Below are 22,777 nucleotides of genomic sequence, written 5' to 3' on the forward strand. Positions count from 1 at the left end.
ACCTCTGCCTCCTGGGTTCAAGCGATTCTCCCGCCTCACCCTCCCAAGTAACTGAGATTACAGGCGCCTGCCAGTATGGCCGGCTAATTTTTGTAATTTAGTACAGATATGGTTTTGCCATGTTGGTCGGGCTGGTCTCAAACTGCTGACCTCAGGTGATCCACCTGCCTCAACCTCCCAGATATCTTATTTTTATCTTAAATATTCATTAATGGAAATTTAGAAAAGACCAAAGGCATAGGGAAAAAATTTAAGTCATCTGTTGTCTCATTACCTTGTCACTTTTAATATTTTGCTGTACTTCCTCCCATGCAAAAACATATGTAGTAGTGTTCATGCTGCATATGCAATTTTGTGTTGTGCTTTTTGTCTTTTTAAGACAATATTATTTTATAAACATTTCTCTTGTCTTTAAAACCCATGCTAAGCCTGGTGTAGTGGCTCATACCTGTAATCCCAGCACTTTGAGAGGCCGTGGCAGGGGGATTGCTTGAGCCCAGGAATTGGGAGACCAGTCTGGGCAACATAGTGAGACCCCCATTTCTGTAAAAAGAATTTAAAAATTAACCGGGCATGGTAACATGCACCTGTAGTCCTAGCCACTCAGGAGGCTGAGGTGGGAAGATCACTTGACCCCATGAGTTTGAGATTGCAGGGGGCCGTGTTCACACCACTGCACTCCAGCATGGACACAGCAAGGCCTTGTCTCTAAAAAAAAAATAGGGACCTCATAAAATGCCATTATATGGCTATACCATGGTTTCTGTACCCATCATTCCCCCTTGCATGGAGGTGTCTCAGTCCATTTACAGTGCTGCTGTAACCAAATACCTAAGACTGAGTAATTTATAAAGAACAGAAATTTAGGTATCTCTGTTTTATCACTCATACAACACTGCCCCCAGTTGTGCTTTTTTTCCAGAGGAACAGTCAGTCTCTCCCAAAGTGGACGAGAATGACACCCATCCAGATGTGGAGCCACCACTGCCGTTGCAGATCCAAATAGCCATGGACGTGATGGAACGCTGCATCCACTTGTTGTCAGATAAAAATCTGCAAATCCGCCTGAAGGTCAGTGCGCAGCTGCTTCTCTGCATTCTCAGAGCAGCAGGACTAAGGTGTGGCCTGGTTGGCAGTGGCTACACGTATGAGCACGTAGCTCCCCTTATCTCCTACTCTATGTGTGGTGCCCAAGAGAAGGCATCCAAAGGAATTTGTCTGTGGGGTGACAGTTTTACATCTTTCTGTGTCTGCTCAGATGCCAAAGGGAGCTGAATCTCCTGCATTAAAAACCACAAGTTTTGGGGATTCACTGAATCTCCAAGGAAAAGAAAGCCATGTGCTTTGGGAAGGATATTATTTTCTCAGCTATGTAGGATGCAGGTTTTAATACTTTAAAGAGATCATTCTTCCAAGCCTGACACTAGCCCTTATCTCTCTTTCTGTTTTCATCCTAGGGAAAACTTGAACACTTCCTAATATAGCCTGACTTGCTGGCAGTTTGCCAAGCAGCACCCCCATCAGCAAGGGCTGGAAGTATACAGTAGTGACTGCAATAACAGGACAGTGGGGTGGGGTAGAAGTGGGGGCCAGGGCTTTCCGAATCACCTTGGAGAAGATCTTAACACCCAAAGGGAAACAGCATTCCTCCCTAACCCCAGGCAGGAGTGAGAAACACAACTGTCAGCCGAGCGCAGGGCCTCACGCCTGTGATCCCAGAACTTTGGGAGGCCAAGCGAGCGGATTACCTGAGTTGGGAGTTCGAGACCAGCCTGACCAACATGGAGAAACCCCGTCTCTACTAAAAATACAAAATTAGCCGGGCGTGGTGGTGCATGCCTGTAATCCCAGCTACTTGGGTCGCTGAGGCAGGAGAATCGCTTGATCCCAGGAGGCGGAGGTTGTGGTGTACCAAGATCTCGCCATTGCACTCCAGCCTGAGCAACAAGATCGAAACTTTATCTCAAAAAAAAAAAAAAAAAAAAGAAACACAACTTCCTTAGTGACTCACTGTTAGTGATGAGGGTACATTGCCTTGCTCAGGGGTGATGGGCTAGGAAACCCTGATCACAGATTATCTCAAATCTCAGGGTCTGTGTTTTGTGGAGTTTGTTTAGTCTTCCCGAGACAGCTGTTAGCATTCATCTGTTGTTCCATTCAGCAAGCACTTAACCTTTTACCTGCACAGCTTTAATGTGGGTGCCTGGCTGATGCATTCAACATACTCCTGTATATTCTTCAAGACCTTCCGTTTTGTAGAGGATTTGTAGCAGCTGTATACATACCATAGTTATTAAGAACATCAGCGTTGGAGTCAGACCTACATACCTGAGTCAGTTCAAATCCTGATTCTGCCTCTTATTAGCCCTGTGACCTTGAGTAACTTAATTCACCATTTTGAGCCTCAGCATCTTCATCTGTAAAATGAAGATGATGGTACCTACCTCACAGAGTTGTTGATTATAAATATAAAACAGCATTAAAAAAGACACATACACTCATTCATGTACTAAATGCTTATTGAGGACTAGTGCAGGTCAGGTGGAGGGTGTGTAGAGGGGATGATGCAGACACGATCCCCGTCTTCACGGAACTCCGTGTCTGTTGTGGGGAGAGAGGCAATACACAGATTCATACATGTTGGAGAAAGGCTGTCAGGGAGCACGCAGGAGGAGAAACTTAAACGGCTAGGGGAGACCAAGTTCTGTTACCACTACATGGAGAGGCCCAGGAGGCAGGTTCTGTTTGATAGAAAATAGTAATTCACCCATGCAGCAGGTATGTGTTGGGAACCTACTCGGTGCAAAACCCTGTTGACTAAGACAGAGCTTACCTTCTGATTTAGCTTACCTTCTGATTTACCTTCTGAGGTCATCGGGGAAGGCCTCTCTGAGGTGGTAACATTTCTCAAGGCTGAGAAGGAACCTGTCCTGCAAAGATGCAAAGAGAACATTCCAGGCAGAGGGGAAACGTGCATCTTTGAGTGAATGAAATGTCATGTAACTTGTCCCATTAATAACAGAGCTCAAATTCCAAGCCTGTCAGTGATACCACAGCCATTTCCACTCTGCTCCCCTGCTCCCCGCTATGCAGCCGAGCTTTCTCTTACTCCCTTGCCTAACTATTCAACTCTCAATGGCAGGGCCTCTTCTGTTCTAATTTCAGTGTGGACCAGCACATAGTAGGCACCCAGCAGGGTTTACTGCTTCGTGTTGGCTGGCTTGCTCTGTCTTGCTGACTAACGAGAAGTTGCCCTGTGAAGGTTGGCCGTCTGTGCGGGAGGGAAGCCTGCGCTGACCGTTGTACTGGCCGCTGCAACACTGATGCAGGCCGTCTCTTTTCAGTGAGTTTGAGATGTAAGAGATCAGGAAACAAGGAAGGTAACTGATATTCCGTTTACATGCAGGGTAGCCCAACCCTTTCTGGTGAGATTAGCCTGTACCTCAACTGCCAGCTGGGCCTCTCCATGTAGTGGTAACAGAACTCGGTCTCCCCTAGCCACTCAACTTTCTCCTCCTGCATGCTCCGCATCTCATTCAGTGGCACATGCATCTCTTCAGTTGCTACCCCTGAACCGAAGCAGCTCTTTTAAAACCCTCACTTCCCCTCCCCAGTATCCAGTCTTTCAGCAATTTAAGCCATGTCATCTCCAAAACAGATCTCCAGTCCTTTGACTTCTCTCCTCTGCCGCCATCATGTGGCCACATCACTTTGCGTCTCTCATGTGGATCCTAAAGGGCCTCTTTGTTTCTCTCTCCCACTTCAAGTCTCTTCTCTACTCAGCAGCCAGAATGACCTTTCTAAAACATGAATTGTATCATGTCACTTTCCTGCTTAAAACGCTTTGACGGCTCCTCACTGCACTTAGTACAAAATAAAAAAGTTCCTAACAAACCCCTTTGTAGTTGATCCCCATTTTACCTCTTCTCTGTAACGCTCCACGCTGCCCTTCTCTCACTTCTTATGAAAGCTCTGTTCCACCTCTGAGTCTTCCTCATCATGGTTTCCAGTTGCATGAATCTTCACAGAACTAACTCCTGCTCATCCTTTGTGTCTTCTTTTAGAAGCTCCTTCTTCGGCGAAGACTTCCCAACAGTCTGTGGTTTAGATCCTTCCCCTCGTTTCTTTGCATTTCACCTTTGACTTTCCTTCTTGTCCCAATTGCTAATCATCACTTCATTTAGGCGTTATCTAATTAAGGTCTTTCCCTAGCTGACCATGAACCCTGCAAAGGCAAGGAAATGTGTATATTGTCCCTCTGTGTCCCCTCAGTACCTAGCTAGTGCTTGGCATGTAGTCAGCACTCAGAAAACAATTATCCAATTAATACATTTCTAAACGTTATTCTTTGAAAACGGTGACTTGATCCCGGGTATCTGTTTTCAAGCCTGTACCATCTGCTGAAATCATGTCTCTTTCAGGTCTTGGATGTGCTGGATCTGTGTGTGGTTGTTCTGCAGTCCCACAAGAACCAGCTGCTTCCCTTGGCTCATCGGGCCTGGCCCTCACTCGTGCACCGACTCACACGGGATGCCCCCCTGGCAGTGCTTAGAGCCTTCAAGGTACTGCACCAGCATCCCCCATGGTCTGTCATGAGGGTAGAGTTAGTAGGCGCAGAGCTCACTGGGGCCTTTTGGATTGGTTCTCTTCACCCGATTGCAATGTCACATACTGTGAAGAAAGTATAGAAACATAAGAAAAGCACAAAGAAGAAGGTAACAGTCTCCTTTTGAATTTGAAGCAGATGAACTAGTAGATGAAAAGGCCAGGCTGTAAGCTCAGCACTCCTCCACACAGGAGTTTGTCTCCTTAAAACCACTTTGCAAGGTAGGTATATTGTCTTTACTTTTGGCAAAGGAAGAAAGAAGCTCAGAGAAGTTAAGGAATTTTCTCACAATCAAACAGCTAGTAAGTGATAGGAACCCAGAGCAGTGAGTTCACTCCATGTTCTTTGCACTGCACAGGAGTCAAGGTGAAGGGGCCGAGGTTCTAGCAGTGGGTGTCCTCTGCCCAGCTGAGTGATGCTGGCAAAACCCGGGACCACCCATTTTCATGTTGGGCTAGGAACACCTAGCCCACCTTTCTCATAGTGTTGTCAGGGATAAAATGGGACTGTTTGGTGAAATGCTTTGAAAAGCTAACAGTCCTATATATATGTAAGTCCTATATGTATGTATATATATTATTCTCCCTGGCTTAGTTTAGCTTACATTAGCATGGATATTTTAGCTTATTTATATCCTTTCTTGTTCTTAAAAGCCCTTAAGGCAACCTACAGAGATACATACCACAACAAGCTACCGTAAATTAGAAGAAGGTGCGTAAGATGAAGCAGAGAGAAAAGATGTGTAGGGACACAAAATGAAACTGGTAATGCACCAGATACAGTTGGCCAAAGTAGTTTGATCTTCTGTAAATTCTTCAGCATATACTAGACCAAATTAAAATATTAAAAATTAATGTTTTTTTCCCAAAACAAAATTCACAAAATGACACGCGTGCTTGTGTATGTATGTGTGCCAAAAAAAGAGGAAGATTGGCCGGGTGCGGTGGCTCAAGCCTGTAATCCCAGCACTTAGGGAGGCCGAGACGGGCGGATCACGAGGTCAGGAGATCGAGACCATCCTGGCTAATATGGTGAAACCCCGTCTCTACTAAAAATACAAAAAACTAGCCGGGCGAGGTGGCGGGCGCCTGTAGTCCCAGTTACTCGGGAGGCTGAGGCAGGAGAATGGCGTAAACCCGGGAGGCGGAGCTTGCAGTGAGCTGAGATCCGGCCACTGCACTCCAGCCCGGGCTACAGAGCAAGACTCTGTCTCAAAAAACAAAAAAAAAAACAAAAAAGAGGAAGATTAAGGGGGAGGGAGGTAGGTATTGCTAAATCTTATCCAGATGTACTGGGGGGTGAGAGGGGTTGGTGAGACTAGGTTGTCTAAAATAACAGCAAGCAAAGAAAAATGAAAAAAAATAAAGATGTGTGCACGGTAACTGAGGCTGCTTTCCCCATGCACAGACACAATGATGACACCGAGGTCTATAGAAGCTGTGCCGTTCAGCTGAGGGACCTGAAATGAGAGCCTTGTTCTCTGCAAAATCAGCAAACACTCTGTGCTGGTTATGCCTTGCTTACCAATTTTTAAAGAAATTCCTATTATCCTGTATACTCAGTCTTGTGCAGCGGGGCAAAACGTTTCAATATGTTCTGCTAGAGAAAGTGTAAAACAAGACATGCAAAGAAACTATCTGTTCTGAAAGATAGAATGAGGGTGATGTGCATAAGAGGTTGTACAGCTGAACAGAAGGAACACCGAGTCGGCTGCGACTTCAGGGACCCTGCCTTGGTTCAGCCCAGGGACCTTGACCCAGTCACTAACCTCCTGATGCCTGCATGTGGCAGCAGCTGGGCCATAGTGTTCGTGGTTGCTCAGCTAGCTAGAGTTAAAAGCATATGTATTTTCGCAAGGGATGTTAGAAAGATTCAAGAAATGATCTATGTGAACTGCTTTAAGCTCTTCTCTTTTTTTTTTTTTTTTTTTGAACAAAAATGGGAGGGAAATCAAGATATTAATCATATTGTTCATCCAACCCAAGATTCCTTTGAATTATTCGGTGTGTAATCTGTATTTATGGATAGAAGCAACCATGCCTTGGGAGCAAAGACCTCCAAATTCATAACTGTCAGAATCACAAACCATGGGCAAGGAATTAACAGCAGTAATTGTATTTTTTTTCCAAGCAGAGACCTAGATGAAATCGAATTACCAAGCGTTCTTTAGTTCTCTTGCTGCCTTGGCGATGTTCACTCACCAGGTTGGGGGCTGTTTCTGCAGGTTTTACGTACTCTGGGAAGCAAGTGTGGCGACTTTCTACGCAGCCGGTTCTGCAAAGATGTCCTGCCAAAGCTGGCTGGCTCCCTAGTCACCCAGGCCCCCATCAGTGCCAGGGCTGGACCAGTTTACTCGCACACACTGGCCTTCAAGTTGCAGCTGGCTGTCCTACAGGGCCTGGGCCCCCTCTGTGAGAGACTGGACCTAGGTGGGTACCAGGCAGTTCCAGCTGGACACACACTCAGCATCTGTCTCACCCCTGCCATCATGCCCTCTGCTCAGTTGTGCCCCGCCAGGTACCTCCTTCCATCTTATTTTGGCCTCATTTGTCTGTTTATCTTGATGTGTTCTTTGGCGGGATGGAGTAGAGAGCCCAGAGCATCTTGCCTAGCTGTTGCAGTTTCTCCAGACACAGTTGGTCACTGCTTGTCCCAAATGAAGTGTGAGGGCTGACGCTTGTTTTGTTTGTCTTTTCTGCAGGTGAGGGTGACCTGAATAAAGTGGCTGATGCCTGCTTGATTTACCTCAGCGCCAAACAGCCCGTGAAATTACAAGAGGCTGCCAGGAGGTACGTCTGCCTGATCACCCACGTCCCTTTACATTTGTTCTAAATTACAGATGATTTGCTAATGGCAAGCAGAGTTGAGGCATCTCTGCTGTTCTCTCTCTCCCTGCCAGGTTAAGATAATTTCTTTAACTATGCCAGCACTAGAGATGGTATTTTTACTAGATGTGTTTCTCTTTGCCGGTAACCTTTTCCTCTCCTGCAAAGTCAGCAACAATTCCAGAGGGTCAAGAAGCAGAAAGACGGTGTGCTAGAGAGACTCAGCACTCTCCTGGTTGGAGGGGAATCTGTTTCTAGGCCTGGAGACCAGGTGCCTGGCACTTCCTCATGCCTTGGCTCCTTCAACAGCAAAGTGAAAGTGCTGGGTTCCTGATAAGGCATACGTCGACTCCACAGCAGGTCTTAGATGGGCATTGGTGCCGTGAACCCTCACAAGTGCCATGCAAAATTGTTCGTGTGCAGGCAGGTGCACATGTGCCTTTTTCTAATAGGAACCATTCATAGGTTCTAATAGGAATCTGTGACCCAAAGAATATTAAGAGCTGCCAGACTAATGGCTTAAAGGGCCTTTTCTGGTTCTGAAACTAGGTGATTCCAATTTCTAAGAGTTTGACCATGCTTATTTGAGAAAAGCTGTATCACCTCTAGGAGAAGAAGCTATTGCTGGTTACTTTAGGACTAAGAGCTGAAACTCTCTGAGCACAACAGCATTCCCCAGACGTGAGACCCAAAATCTACTCTGCCCCTCTTCTCCCAGCTTTCCTTCCAGGGGGGAGCAGCCTGCATCCTGGAACTGCCATCCCAGGATGTCTGCTGCTGGGGCGAAAGTTGGGCCTGGCACTGTGTGCCACTCTGGGCCCTGCAGCTCCTCCAGCCTCACCAGCTTCATGCCTGCAGCAGAATCCCTGCTTCTTCCTAGCTTCTCGAGGCACATCCCTGATCCTCTTCAGTGGGGTGGGAGTTAGGAGTCACCTCATTCCCTGAGGGGCGGAAAGGCTGCTCTGACTGTGCAGTGAGGAGAGCCAGCTTACCCCTTATAAACCTTGCACTCCCTGGGAGTGATGGTAATATCTTCTTGAACTGATTTATTGTCCTTTGCTGTTTTTTGCTCTTGATTTCCCATTTCCTTTTTTCTTCCTGTCCCTTTCCCATCACATCCCTTAGTCCCAGAATCAGTCATAGTTTCGTGAGCACAGGGGCGCATCCTAACCAGCTTCTGTCCCCAGGCATTTTTATTCCGTAGAGTAGAGAATCAACATAGGGTGAAAATAGTTCTCCCTGGGCGGTGCCCCTGGAGCTGATTGTGCCTAAAGTGCAACTCAAGAACATAATGAGTTTATCTTGAAGTAAATTCTTTTAGATGCCTATTACAACCAAGAGTTACAAAGGTCTAATTTTCACATTCCCCATTCCATTCTACTTTTCCTACACCCACCCCATCCCTTCCTTCAAGTTTAGAACCATCAAATAAGCTAATATTCTCAATTCATTATCTTTTCATTTCTAATTCTCTTTTTTGCCGCTGAAAGCAATTAAACCCAGAATTGGACCTTGCTGAATCTTGAGCTGGTGTTCAGGGAGCCTCAGGTGGAGGAACACGCAGCCCCACCACTTGACTGCAGCTCCCTTTGTTTGCTCCAGCACATTCCGTTCAGCGGCTGAGTCAGATGGCCTCCCTCCTGACGGGCAGGGAGCGGGAGGAAGAGCTAGGTGGATTGCTTCACACATATCACCTGCAAACTTATCTTGAAGTCGGGGGGAAGAAAATCAGTCTTGTCCTTGATCCAAAATTAATAATCTCTTTAAGTGGGAGAAGCAGCTTGAGACAATAGGAAGCCTGGTCTCTGTGAGCCTCATTACCGCATGGAGAGAGGGGTGGGTGGGTGGGCCACTTAGTATTGAAAAGTCATACCTGGCGATCGGGTGCGGTGGGTGGCTCATGCCTGTTATCCCAGCGCTATGGGAGCCCGAGGCAGGCAGATAATGAGGTCAGGAGTTCGAGACCAGCCTGGCCAACATGGTGAAACCCTGTCTCTACTAAAAATACAAAAAGTTAGCTTGGCGTGGTGGCAGGCACCTGTAATTCCAGCTACTCAAGAAGCTGAGGCAGGAGAATCGCTTGAACCGGGGAGGCGGACGTTGCAGTGAGCCGAGATCGTGCCACTGTACTCCAGCCTGGGCGACAGAGTGAGACTCCATCTCAAAGAAAAGTCATACCTACTGGTACTGAGGAACCAAGTCCCCTGCATGAGGTGGAGTCCCCATCTTAGCACATGGCCCTGCCATCCATCCCGTTGTTTGTTCTTAATTCTTCTCTGACCTTCACACCCCACATCCATGACCAAAAGTAAAGCCTGCCTACCTCTTGGAAAATTGCTTTCAAAATGACTTCTCTCAAAACGACACCTCTAAGCCACTAGGTCAGGCCAGGCTACCATCATCTCCCACCAGAACGACAGGCCTCACCGCCAGTCCCACTTCCACTCCTGCCCCTCTAGGTATTCTCCATACCGCAGTCAGAATGACACACTTACACATGCTTACCCTTGTGGGAGAAGAGAAAGCTGTGTTCTTTGCAAGGGCCCAAGCGGGAACCTTGGCTTAGTATTCAGAAAAGCCAGAGAAGACCAGAGGTAGTGGGTTTCCAACCCTGGGCAGATGACCAGCTTGCTTTAGAAATGGCTCTCCTGTCTGCCAGAGGGCTGGTGAGGGAACCTCTCAGGGCAGGAAGCTGGTGCAAGGCCTTATGCATTCTGGAAGGAGATGGATATGCACTGGCCCTGTAGAGCAGCCATGTCTGTGGGCCCCTCTGGCAGGTGGGCTTAGGACCTCTAAGGGGGCGCCTTCATCGAGTTTGGGTGGAGGCAGGCTTAGCAGCCCCATGAGAGTTCCTCTTTATGTGCATCACGCTTGGGTTTTTCCTTGCTCCTGTTTGCTTTTCCTGGCTCCAAAGAATGACCAAACCAGTGTTTGCTTTTTTAATTTGTCATATTAAATATAGCCTTTGTGGCAGGCTTTTACATCCAGGCTATAAACTCTAGAAATGGAAATTGATCAGGGGGTGGTTGATATAACCGAGGTTGTAAATGCTAAGAACAGAGATGCCATTCCAGTTTAATGCTTTTATCTAGTGAATGTGCCTTGTATGGAGGGGGCATAAATCTTCCAACTGGGGGAGGCATGGGGGAGGGGCAGGAAGGTGAGGGCAGGGTGTGACCTTGCTGTGTGTTACCACCAGGTGTCACTGTTAACTGGCAATGCAAAAAAAAAAAAAGCCAGCTCCCCCAAAGTCCCTCTAGTTAAGTAACTTCAATGGGTAACAAATGTGCCAATCATATTTGTGGTGTGGGAGGAGGGCTTAGCATACCAGGAGCTAAAAAATAAGACAGTGTCCCTGAGGGTAGGCATTGGATTACAGACAACAGGTCAGATCAGCCACGCCCCCATCTCAGCCGACTGCAGTGCCAAACTTTGCTGATTGTAATTCTCAGCCTCCAAGATGTCTCCTGGCATGCCCTGGGCCTTCTCGGTTCTGTGCCTTTCTGGCCATGTAGCTTTTCCCTCCTGTACATGAAAGGAATTTGAAAAGAGAGCATACATCCCAAATTTGTTTTTCCTTGAAGTCCATCCATGTACTTAGCCTAGTTGAACTCTATTAAAACCATACTCCTTGGGCCAGTCTCTTAGCAGACTCTGAGATTCCCTGGCTTTTGCAGTGAGGTTTTACATCATCCAATGAACCTTTTTACCCTGGGCTAAAAGGAAACAAAACTAGACAACACCTATTTTTGAAAAGATGAAGTCAGGCCATGTGATGAGGCTCACACTTGTAATCCCAGCACTTTGGGAAGCTGAAGTGGGAGAATCACTTGGGCTCAGGAGCTCCAGACCAGCCTGGGCGACATGGCGAAACCCTGTCTCTACTGAAATTATAAAAATTAGCCGGGCACAGTGATGTGCACCTGTTGTCCCAGCTACTTGGGAGGCTGAGGCAGGAGGTTCACCTGAGCCTTGGAAGGTCGAGGCCATAGTGAGCAGTGATCACACCACTGCACTCCAGCCTGGGTGACAGAGTGAGACCCTGTTTCAAAAAAAAGAAAAAGAAAAAAGGATGAAGACAGTGCGCAATAAGTCTCATAATAGAGGAACGAAGCTTTTAGGATGCTTGGCCTCCACCCTTAGTCTTACCCCCACCTGCTAACCCCAGAGCCCAGATAGGGATGCAGGGTGCCAGCAAGTGGTGACCAGCTGGTATACCTTCTGGCCACACAAGTCCTGGATGCTGTTATTGCTGTAGCTCCTGATGGGGCGCTGGGGAGGTTGCCATTCCAGCTCCCTCTGCCTCGCCATTGTGTGTGAGAGAAAAAGCAGCAGTCTTGGTTTGGACAAACCGAGTTTGAGATCTTACTGGCCATGTGACCTTGAGCAAATGATTTAGCTTCATTTCATTTTCTTCCTCTGTAAACTGGGGGAGATGAAAACCTCATTCTCATAGGGTCCTTGTGGATGAATCACATTAGTATGTTCAGGGAGTCTCCAGGTACTGTTCTAGGGACTGGAATTAGAACAAGATAGGGGCCTCTGCCCTCTGCTTATGCTCTGAAGGTATATTTACATCTGTGTACACACCTATGTGGGGTACATTGTATGTAAATTTCCCAAATAGGTGATGCATGATGTATATGTTACACATAGACACTGGCCACAGAATTTCTAGTTGTAAGCCTGCTTCATCTTTACTAAAATCTGAACTGGAGATTTCACCTCGAAAGGTCTTTTTCATGTTAATTGTGCCACCATGGTTTGCAGAAGTCAGGACCAGGTTTGAAGGTTCATTTACTGACTGACTTCCCTGCTCTCTTTCTAGCAGTAGGATCCCAACCCATCAAAGAACCAGCTGGTGCCTTCAAACCCTGGACGAACACAGACTGGCACAGGCTCATCCATTTCATCCCCGTCAGAGCCCCAACTCCTCTCTTTACCCACACATGAGCCTATTATATTTGAACGGATGAGGAGCCACAGAGGTGATCCATTAGTTCAACTGAGCTTGAAATTAGTAGCTCATCGCCTTAAATGGTGTGGGCAGTTTGACTGAGCTTGGACTGCAAAGCTGTTCCCCCTTGGATTGCACCCAGCATGGAAATGAGGGCACACCTAATATTTTTTCCTTTTGACACTTGATTAATAGTTGACAAATCCAAACCCAAGTAGTTAGCTTTCCTATTATCCATCTTTTGACAGGCATTGCTGCTTTTCTTTCTGAGTCCCATTGTTCTAAAAATACGCTCAGATCTGAAGCTGTTCACTCTGCATATATAGGCCTGATTTCATGGTGTCAAAGATAAGAGACATCTGGCAGGCAGATTACAAACCAAGCGGGTTGCTGGGTTTCAGAACTGAAGGCAGGGACCTCTGGACTACTTAAATCTACTTAAATTCAATGCTGCCAATTCTGTCCCTACTTCCTTAGTGTTGTCATGTCACTGATAACCTGCTGGGGTCAACCATCTTACCACCCAGTAGGAAAGTCAAGCATGGGGTGTGTGTGCACAGTGCAGGCCGTGCCAGGTTGGGAGCAGAACACTCTTGATGACAGATAGAGCCTGGTCGCAGCACTGCCGGCACAAAGTGGGTTTCGGTCGTCAGAGGCTGTGGTCGACCACAGGGTAGTCATTTCCTCACTCTGCAGGCTCTGTCATCCCTCTCAAACACCTCAGAGGCGCGGAAGTAAATGTTGTCTCAGTACTGAGTAAAGTAGCCAGGGAGATGATCTCTATTGTCTTATTGTATGTGTGTATTTTAAAAGATTCTTATTAGGTCTCTTATGATGAGCCAAGTGCTGTGTTGAGAGTTGAAGATTTTCAAAGGTAACTACCAAGGCCTCACATTGTTGTTCGATAGCAAGATAGCCTTGGACAAATTAATTCACTTCTCAAAGTCTCTGTTTTCTCATCCGTAAGACTGAAAAGAGCATATATATTATTTTGCTTATTTCACCTACTACAACGATGACAAGGATTCAGTAAAGTCAGGTAGCACATAATACCACCACAGAGTAGAAGTCACTAAATAGTACTTGTTAATCATTATTTAAATTTCTTATTCCAAAAATGACTTGGAACATCTCATAAATTGTTTGCAACAAAGAAATAAGGAAGGAAGCAAAGAAATTTTTTAAACGGAAAAATAACAGCAAAAGCAAGATGAGACCCAGTTGAGGCTAATATAGACAATCCAGTTAGACCCCTGCACTCTTGCCAGAGAGGAGCTTTCAGAGTGGCTCTGTGCATACTGACAGACAGCAAAGAGGAAAATGGTACAGGAAGTACCTGAATAAGAGTTTTTAAAAAGAAAAGGAAAGAAAGCTTTTCAGAAAGAAGCATGGATTTCCTTATTACTGAGGCTTGAGGAAAATTTCTCCATGGGTCATCTTAAAAGAACACTGGGTACTATTGTGACTAATATCCTCAACGTCCTTGCAGTAAATACAGAAGTACATTTCCTAGAGCTGTTTCCGAAGGCATCCGTGAGTGGAGACTACTGGCTTAGTGCCAAAGCACAGGTTACAGGAAAACAGTTCAGGCAGGAGGGGGGCAAGATAGGTAGGCTGCTATGAAGATGTCTTTATCTTCAAGGGTACATACCTTCCAGGGAGGTGCAGGAAACTGAATGTGGCAGGAACTGGGTGCAGCCAGCTGGGGGAAAGGTCCGAGTCAGCCCTCCCAGTGCTCAGCACAGAATGCCACTTTGAAATCTGTGCCCAACAGCACTGTCGTGGGATCTAGGCTTGCAGGGTTCCTGGAGGCAGGAGAACTGGCCAGATGGAAAGGGCCGCTTTTAAATCTCGCCCCAGTGGGATTTAAACCCTCCTAGGTTCTGGCTTATTTTTGAATTGTCTATAACAGATTGGGCCTCTCAGTGCCATATCCTTTTAAATATGCACAAAGCAATGGAGTCATTCCTCTGCATTTATGATACTTTATCTTGTGGCACTTCAGGGGTATGGTTAGCATCATTTGCTTCTACTGGTGTTCATGGTTTTCAAGCCTGCCCTTGTTGCATTTAAATATTTTTGATATAAGTCTCTGTGTGAGTACACATATTGGTGTTAGATCGATAGATGAATGGTTTTGAACAGGTAAATATAGTTAAGTCTAACAAGCATGTATAGCTGCAAAGGTAATTGGTAGTATTTATTTGGAGAGTAACTCGTTGCTTCAAGTCATAATCCTCCATTTCCAACATTTAGAAACAAAAAACGACCTCCGTGCAGGGGAAGATAGCTAAATGGAATAGCAAGAAAGGACAGGCTTGAAATACTGGTTAACCAATGAACCGAGACCCATTAGAGTAAATTACTGAGTATAGAAACATAGCCCCACTGCTTGCTGGCTAGGACGCATCGACACCCTGAGCATCCATTTGTTTAAAAGGAAACACACGGCCTCATCTGCAGTATCAGCATGTACAGAGTGATGGGAGAAGAGATGGCCAGAGAGAAGGAGAGTGTGGAGGCTGTGCTGCCAGAGAAGGAACAACGGGAACACCAAAATAACTTAGTGGATATGCCTGCTTTCCCACAAGTGAGCTTACTTTCCCACTGCATTTAGCGGTGCCCACATAGAGAGAGCCTATCGTGTTCCTAAGGAGACATTTCTGAGTAACTTCTTTAGAAGCCCCAAATAAATAAGCAAACAAACAGATCACAAAGCCACATGTTCTTTACCACTGGCATTTACCCTGACGGCTCATGAGAGCATTTTATAAATCCAGAAAGAGACGGAGAACAGCAGATCCCTCAAGCAAGTAATTGACAGAGGAAGAATAGCATGTCACCCAGGAGTGCAGGAAGCCCCGCATTTCAGTTACAGTTTATTTAGCTTCACTGGGCCTTCATTGGCTGGTGGTTTTCTAGAGCTCCCTTTGAGCAGATGTTGTCTAGACAGAGATGGTGAGAACATACTCTAATATTCGCTCCTGCAGCAGAGCAGAGGGGTTTCTTTTTGGTTTTGCCATGTTGGGAGGGTGGGGGTGGATAATGATCCAGTGCCCATGATTGAAAACTCTCGTGGTCTCTAGGAGCTGCCAGGGATCTTAGAACTGATCTGGTCCACCTGCTCTTTACAGAGAAGCAACTTGCCGTGCCCCTTCTCAGGAAGCCATGCCTGGTGCCACCCCGCACATCACTTCTAGGATGGCCCTTGCCACAGTGCGCCATGGGCCTCTGTGATCCCTTGTCTACCCCAGCAGACAGGGAGCCCCGAGGGCAGAGCCTTTTTTGTCCCTCTGTCTTTGTGCCACAGGCACCTCAGTTAGTGCCTGGGCTGGACCAGGCTCTAGTAAATGTTTGATGAACCACAAAGAGGTAAGATTTAAACCCAGCTGACCAGATTCCAGGAGCACGTTTCCTCCCTCCCCATTCCCGCCTCCTTGCCCCCAGCTTGCTCACTAGGAGCACCCCCATATTGATCATGAAGGAAGGAGCCGCTTCTGGTTTGGCATCTGGAGTTTATTAGGTACTTACTGATAGCCGTCAGTTGTAGATAGGGCTGAAGTGCAGGCAAATGGCTGCCTGCATGGAGTGAAATTCAATAAAACCGCATTTTAAGTGAAAAATCAGTATAAACACCAGGCTTCTTTGCCATGGAAACAGGTTGCTTAGAAACTGCCTAACAGCGAGTTCTAAATTTTTTAAAGTCAAGTTATCATTTAAGCTACACGGCCCTACAGGTTATTGAGAGATAATCACTCGCCTCAGGACACTCGGAGGCATGCGGCACAGCTGAGTGCCTCCCGATACTCTGGGGACCAGATAATCTCTTGATAACTGTGCTCCCTGGAGCCACTGATTTGGGCCTGGGGGAGGAGAAAGAAATTCTTGTTCAGGAGTTAAATGGTGTACATACATTTTTAAAAAAGTGTTTCTCTTTGGGTTTGAAAAAAAGATGGAACTGGCCATTTGGCGTGTTCAACAGCCATCCCTGCGCATCGCAAGATGTACTGGGAACATTTTCCAGGCAGTTACCCCAGTCACTTCAAAGCAGAGGTCCTGTCTTTGTCTTCTGGCTTTGGCTTATGCAAAAGGAGTTTTCAACAACTTCGGCTTTCAGCTGTTCACTCTCAGGGGTCCCTCTTCCCAGCTAAGGCTAGGCAGGAACTGGCCCCAGGACAAAGTGGCACCAGAGTTTGGAACAAAGCCTGGTGCTAAACACTTAGATCAGACCTCCTGGGCCTCAGGCTCAGCTCCCGGGGGCTTAAAGCCAACAAGGGTGTAGGTTTGGAATTTGTCGCGGCCGCATGCCTCTCGGGGGAGGAGAGCACAGCTACGCCTGCCAGCCACCTGGTTGCATGGCATGGCATTTGCTCCCCACCTCAGGCATGCAGAGGACAGAGTATATTGCATCTGTTTCTTCCTGAAAATAATGGGGAAAATTAGAACACCATTGACTGAGAACTGGGACCCGCCCCCCCCCCCGCCCAGCCACCAAGTCAGTATGGAGAAAGTTACGAGTGAAACAAAAGACAAATGTTTTGCCCTTTTCAGGGTGTCTGAAAATTATCCATGGCATGGCGATGCTGCTAAGGTTGGTGGTGATAATTATGCCTCAGACTCTCTGTCTCCCTCTCTCTTTCTCTCTCTCTGGAAGGAAAGAAGGAATACTGTTTTCGTTACACACTTCAAAGTGTTGTCCTGCACCCCCTCTCCTCTGAGCTTCAGAACAAACCTGTGAGGAGAGTGGGCCAGGTGTGATCATCTTTGGAGAAAAAGGAAACAGGTTCATGAGGCAAAATAACTTGCTCCAAGCCACAGAGGTGAGAGACGGAACGTGCATTCCTGCCGTTCTGGGGCATCTGCCCCTTTAAGAGCAAAGAAATGAGACCCAAAACAATCCTTCCAAGAGTTTGGCTCTTGCTTAATAAAAGAAGGTGAACTTTGCACATGTTTTCCCTTTGCTTTTCTGTTAATATTTTATATGGGTATCTTGCAGGGCAAAGACAGTGGCTTATTTTCTTTTCCTTTCCTGCCAATGAATACAACATTCATATTTAGCATGTTAAAAAAGAGCTCAGAAAATGAACATTGCAGCGTTTTCATGCTGTGTAAGTCAGAGCGCAGCTATGACTGAACTGGGTCGCGTGGCACCACTTTGCTGGGTGTTGCCCAGATAAAAATATTCCTTGAAGCTGGGAGAGCGCCATGCTGTAGCTTGAGAAATTGTTCCAGCTCTTGAAAGGGGAAAAAAAATCAAATGAAACCATTTGCATTCTAACAGTCTTTGGCACCAGGGAAAACTGTCAACTGTGTCACGTGTAAATAGAAATCTGCTCACCGGTTTTGGTGCATTTTTTCATAATTTCCCTTGCCACTCTAATTATCAAAGATATTTTTATTTTTAAACAAAAATTGTCTCCCACGCAGGCCTCATCTCCTTTCTGCGGTGAAGTGGAAACAATGAATTAGAATATTCTAATCACTTCTCCAACAACCACTGTGGAGATTATAAACACAAGATTATCCTAAGCAAAGGAAACTTAAATTGTTTGGGCACAGAACAGGCCAGGAAAAAATTCAGTAGGCTGGGCCCGGTGCTCACACCTGTAATCCTATACTTTGGGAGGCTGAGGAGGGTAGATCACCTGAGGTCAGGAGTTCGAGACCAGCCTGGCCAACATGGTGAAACCCTGTCTCTACTGAAAATACAAAAATTAGCCAGGTATGGTGATGGGCGCCTGTAATCCCAGCTACTCGGGAGGCTGAGGCAGGAGAATGGCTTGAACCTGGGAGGTGGAGGTGCAGTGAGCCAAGATCCCACCACTGCACTGCAGCCTGGGCAACAGAGTAAGACTCTGTCTCAAAAAAAAAAAGCAAATTCAGTGCCCTTGTCCACCCTCCCCACTCCCCCACTGCCTCCCTGGCCTCTTTAGTGTATGTCCATTACACCTAAGGATGATACCAAGACTGGCTTCATGGTAAGACCCAAATCCCCTGAGGGTGCAGGTCTTTCATATTAGTGAAATTAAAACCCAGAATTTACTCCCACTTAGCAGGCATTGAACTTCCTATTTAATGCCGAACAGTATGCAAGAGGCTCCTCAGAATAATTGCCAAGAATAAAATGTAATTTATCAAATAGATACTACATACTGTTAATTGGTAAATAGGGGTCACGTGTGCTAGACTGTGTAGGGCTTGATCTGTGCTTTAAACCTCAGCAAAACCCTGAGTGAAGTACATCCCCCATTTTTGAAATGGGGAGGCTGAAACAGGGCAAGTTGAATAACTTCCCAAAGCCACATGGTTAGTGATGCCTCTGATAATTTGAATCCTGTTAATAATCTTCCTTCTTCCTTCCTTGATGGTGAGAGTTTAACCCCTCCTTCAGATCCTTTTGTAGAATTTTAAGTATTCTAGAGAGGGGTGTCGTCTAAAGTCATTCATGTGCAATGTAGTAACTCGCCACGTCCTCATTAAAATGAGAACTCATTCATTGTTACATGGACATATTGCACGGGAAAAAAAGATAAAAGAGAAATGAGAACCTGTTCAGTCAACATTAACTGGATGCTGACCACATGCCATTCCAGGTGCCAGAAATACAGCAACCTACAGAACAGATGTGGTCGTTGGTCCCTGCCCTCGGGGAGCTTGGGTTGTAAGGGAGATGATCAATAGTCAATATGTGCTGGGAAAGGTGTCCCGAAAGAGAAAAGTAAGGGGCAGCCTTACTGGGGCACAGTGGTATGGGCAAAATGGCATGGGGAGCCCAGCCTCTGAGCAGGCAATTGTGAGCTGAGATGGGCAGACTGACTGGGAGGCCCCGCCCACTGTGGGAGGGCCCCATTCTTCCAGGGATTACCAAGCCAGACTGAATTGCCACCGCGTATGAAGTTCACACTTGGACTGCCCAACACAGTGGCCCTGGGCACATGACTGATCTTTCAGAAATAGTATTTGAGCAGCTAAGAGGCACAGGTTATGACCCCAAAGTTCAGACTAGCAAAAACCACCCTCAGTGGCTGTGTGGCGTTCAGTAGCGCGGGCCCTTGAGCTCTTTCCCTGTCACGTGTCAGAGGACATCAGTGCTCTATCTCTGCCAAAGGTTACAGAGCAGGGCTCAGCCAGTCCTGCCCCAGGAGAATAAAGGAGCCCTTTGCCAGCCTGCCAAAGGCGGCATATTCTGTGGATCTGATCCCTGTGAGGAAACGGGCTCCTCACACGGGAGCCATGAGTGTCTGTTCGCACCACCAAGTATCCATGGCTCTCAGCCAGAAAGGCTCCAACTGCCAAGTTCAGCACCATGCTGGAGGACCATAATAATGAGGCTTGCTCAGGGCCCCCGAGCAGGACAGGGAGCCCTGCCCTGGGCCTGCCCCTGACCCTGGGCTGGGCCTGTGAGCTGAGCAAAGCCTTTAAGAAAGAGTACACTCTGTCATTTTTCTTCTTTATGAAAACTGCTTTGCACTCTGGAACTCAGCCTCTTTCTTTGCCAAGAGCTTGTTTGCTGTCAATATTGTTCTGCTTAGACTAATTACTGGTTTTCTGTATGTCAGTGGATATGAAACTGTTACCTGTATTTCTGTTGGGCTTTGGGACCATCCTACTACTGGTCTTGTCTTATGAATTCAAGTGGGTTATTTCTACTATTTGAAGTGACTTGATATGGTTACTGGTTTCTTCTCAAATAGCCCGGTAAATAGCCTCCTGGTTGGGGCTGTAGCACTCCCACCTTCCCTGCCTGTACCCTCTACTCACTCCTTTCCATCTCTCCACAGCGTCTTCCTCCACTTGATGAAGGTGGACCCAGACTCCACCTGGTTCCTCCTGAACGAGCTTTACTGCCCTGTGCAGTTCACACCTCCCCACCCCAGCCTCCACCCCGTGCAGCTGCGCGGGGCCAGCGGGCAGCAAAACCTGTACACGGCCAACGTGCTCCATCTGCTCACAGAGCTGCAGTGACCCTGCTCCCCCACTACAGAGGCCACTGATCCCTCCTCCCCTGCCAGCCAGAAGTTGGGCTGACCCCACCCTGGCCATAGGCGGTGGCAGTGGCAGCAGAGAAGGTGAATTAGTCAGCCAATCGATTTGTAAATTGATCAGTCACACAACTGCTTAGAAATGGATTGAAGGAAAGTAGCTGACTGTTATTTATATTTCATACCTTGTGTTTTCAAGTGACATTGTCTGGTGGCTCTAAGCGTTTAACTCCTTAGCCTACCATCTCCATAGCCCCAGCTCCCTCACAGGTAGCATGCACACACAGACACACACAAGAGGTCAGTTCCCCTCCGTCTGCATACACCTCCCTCTCTTCAAATAATGAGATGGAACTAATTTTGTTGTACCTAACCTGTTCTTTGGGAAACAAACAGAAATAAAGACACTTCTTGGATGAAAAGTATGATCAAGAGCTCACTTTGAAGTTTGTGTTTTAAACTGGGTGGGTTCTTTTTCTTTTTTTAAAATGAGTTTATATTCTTGAATGGTTAATATAGAACCATGGTGTAAAATCCAAATCCAAGCAGTACAAAACAGAAAACAATAAAGAGTAAATCTCCCCTCCCCATTTCCCAGCCGTCTGGTTTCTCTCTCCAAAGGCAAACACTTGTAACAAAGTTTTGGATACTTTTTAAGCAGGAGGTTAATTTTTTTTAACTTTTTACTATGGGTAATAGTGTAATGAAGTCCCATGTCCCCATGAACCCGACTTCCCCGGCAGTCAGCATGTGGCCAGGCTTGCTTCCTCTGTGCCCCGCCCATGTACCTCTCTCTCCACACCCCGTATTTTTTTGAAGCAAATCCCAGATGTTACATTGAAACTTTTTGAATGTAAACCACAATACCATTATCACACTTAACCAAATTAACAATGACCCTTTAATATTGTCAGATATTGTCAGTGTCTAAATTTCTGCAGTGTGTTTGGATCAGGATCCAAATAAGTGATGTACGTTGCTGGTATCAGTATGTTCCCTAATACATCTCTTTTAGCCCGGGCGCAGTGGCTCACGCCTGTAATCCCAGCACTTTGGGAGGCTGAGGTGGGCAGATAAACTGAGGTCGGGAGTTCAAGACCGGCCTAACCAACATGGAGAAACCCTGTCTCTACTAAAAATACAAAATTAGCCGGGCATGGTGGTGCATGCCTGTAATCCCAGCTACTCAGGAAGGCTGAGGCAGGAGAATCGCTTGAATCTGGGAGGCAGAGATTGTGGTGAGCCAAGACCATGCCGTTGCACTCTAGCCTGGGCAACAAGAGCAAAATTCCATCTCAAAAATAAAAAATAAAAAATAAATCTCTTTTAATATGTAGATTCCCCCTCCACCTCTCTCTCATTTTCCTTGTAAGTGTTTTGGTGGGGAAACATGGTCATTTCTCCTATAGCGTTTCCCACCATCTGGATTTATTGATTGCATCCCTATGGAAGTCATTTCATAGGCCCCTCCTATCACCTGTGTTTCCTGGCCGTTGGGAGGCAGAGTAAGAGTCGTGATCAGGTCTGGGTCTTCTAGCTTTGTTTTTGGCACTTCTCCATAGGTGGTGTTATGTACTTCCATCAGGAGGTGTGTTTGTCTGATCTCTTACTGTGTCACTAGCAACCATGGTGATCTCACTGGGATCCACACGCTCATTAGTGATTGCAGAGTAATGCTGTTCTAATTCCGCCATGCTGGCTTGCTTTTAGCCAGAGTCCTGTGTAAGGGGAATCTTCCTTTCATCAACCATCTGGTAACCTACTGGTACAGTTTGTATAGAAAAGGCAAGATGGCACCTGCCTGTAATCCCAGCTACTCGGGAGGCTGAGGCAGGAGAATAGCGTGAACCCAGGAAGGCGGAGGTTGCAGTGAGCCGAGATTGTGCCATTGCACTCCAGCCTGGATGACAGAGCGAGACTTTGTCTCAAAAGAAAAAGCAAGACAAATACTTGATTTTTTCTAGCTGAGAAATTTAAAACACACAGATTATGTAAATTCAGGCGCACATCCCACCCCAGCGCCCCCACATGTGCTGAAGGATCCCAGGGATGATGAATGCTTCCTCACAGGTGCATGGTGAGGCACCGGCTAGATCACAATTCCAGTGACATAGATAGTTCCCAAACTCTTAAAAAGCCCAGAGGGTGCCTGGCATGGGAACGTATTGGTGTGAGGGTCCGCAGCCAGCTCTGGAGAGTTCCCACTCACTTCCATCTCCACTCCACCCTGCAAGGGCAGAGTTATGTCCAGCTCCAGTCTCAGTGGCAGCAGCCTGGCTCTGGTCTGGCTCCTGAACCCTCAGGGAACCCTTCTCTTGGGGCTTTTTTCAGTTCTGCAGCCTGTAAAGTAGAGGGAGTGGGCCAGAGGGGGAGCTAAGAACTCCCTGAAAGAGCAAGATAATCACTT

The 22,777-nt window shown here is 46.8% G+C and overlaps 1 protein-coding gene across 1 annotated transcript in view; it reads left to right on the top strand.

Annotated features, from left to right (window-relative positions):
* The window catches only part of TTI1 (TELO2 interacting protein 1), a 51,041-nt gene extending 30,246 nt beyond the window's left edge, over positions 1 to 20,795 (top strand). The window contains exons 4-8 of the mRNA XM_008017810.3: positions 923 to 1,071; positions 4,422 to 4,562; positions 6,831 to 7,035; positions 7,308 to 7,395; positions 20,170 to 20,795. Of these exons, the coding sequence (XP_008016001.3) occupies positions 923 to 1,071; positions 4,422 to 4,562; positions 6,831 to 7,035; positions 7,308 to 7,395; positions 20,170 to 20,353 (767 nt within the window). The 3' untranslated portion in view covers positions 20,354 to 20,795. The remainder of the gene's footprint in view (positions 1 to 922; positions 1,072 to 4,421; positions 4,563 to 6,830; positions 7,036 to 7,307; positions 7,396 to 20,169) is intronic.
* The last annotated feature ends 1,982 nt before the right edge of the window (positions 20,796 to 22,777 follow it).

Source organism: Chlorocebus sabaeus, chromosome 2, assembly GCF_047675955.1.
Source record: "Chlorocebus sabaeus isolate Y175 chromosome 2, mChlSab1.0.hap1, whole genome shotgun sequence".
NCBI classification, from domain to species: Eukaryota; Metazoa; Chordata; class Mammalia; order Primates; family Cercopithecidae; genus Chlorocebus; species Chlorocebus sabaeus.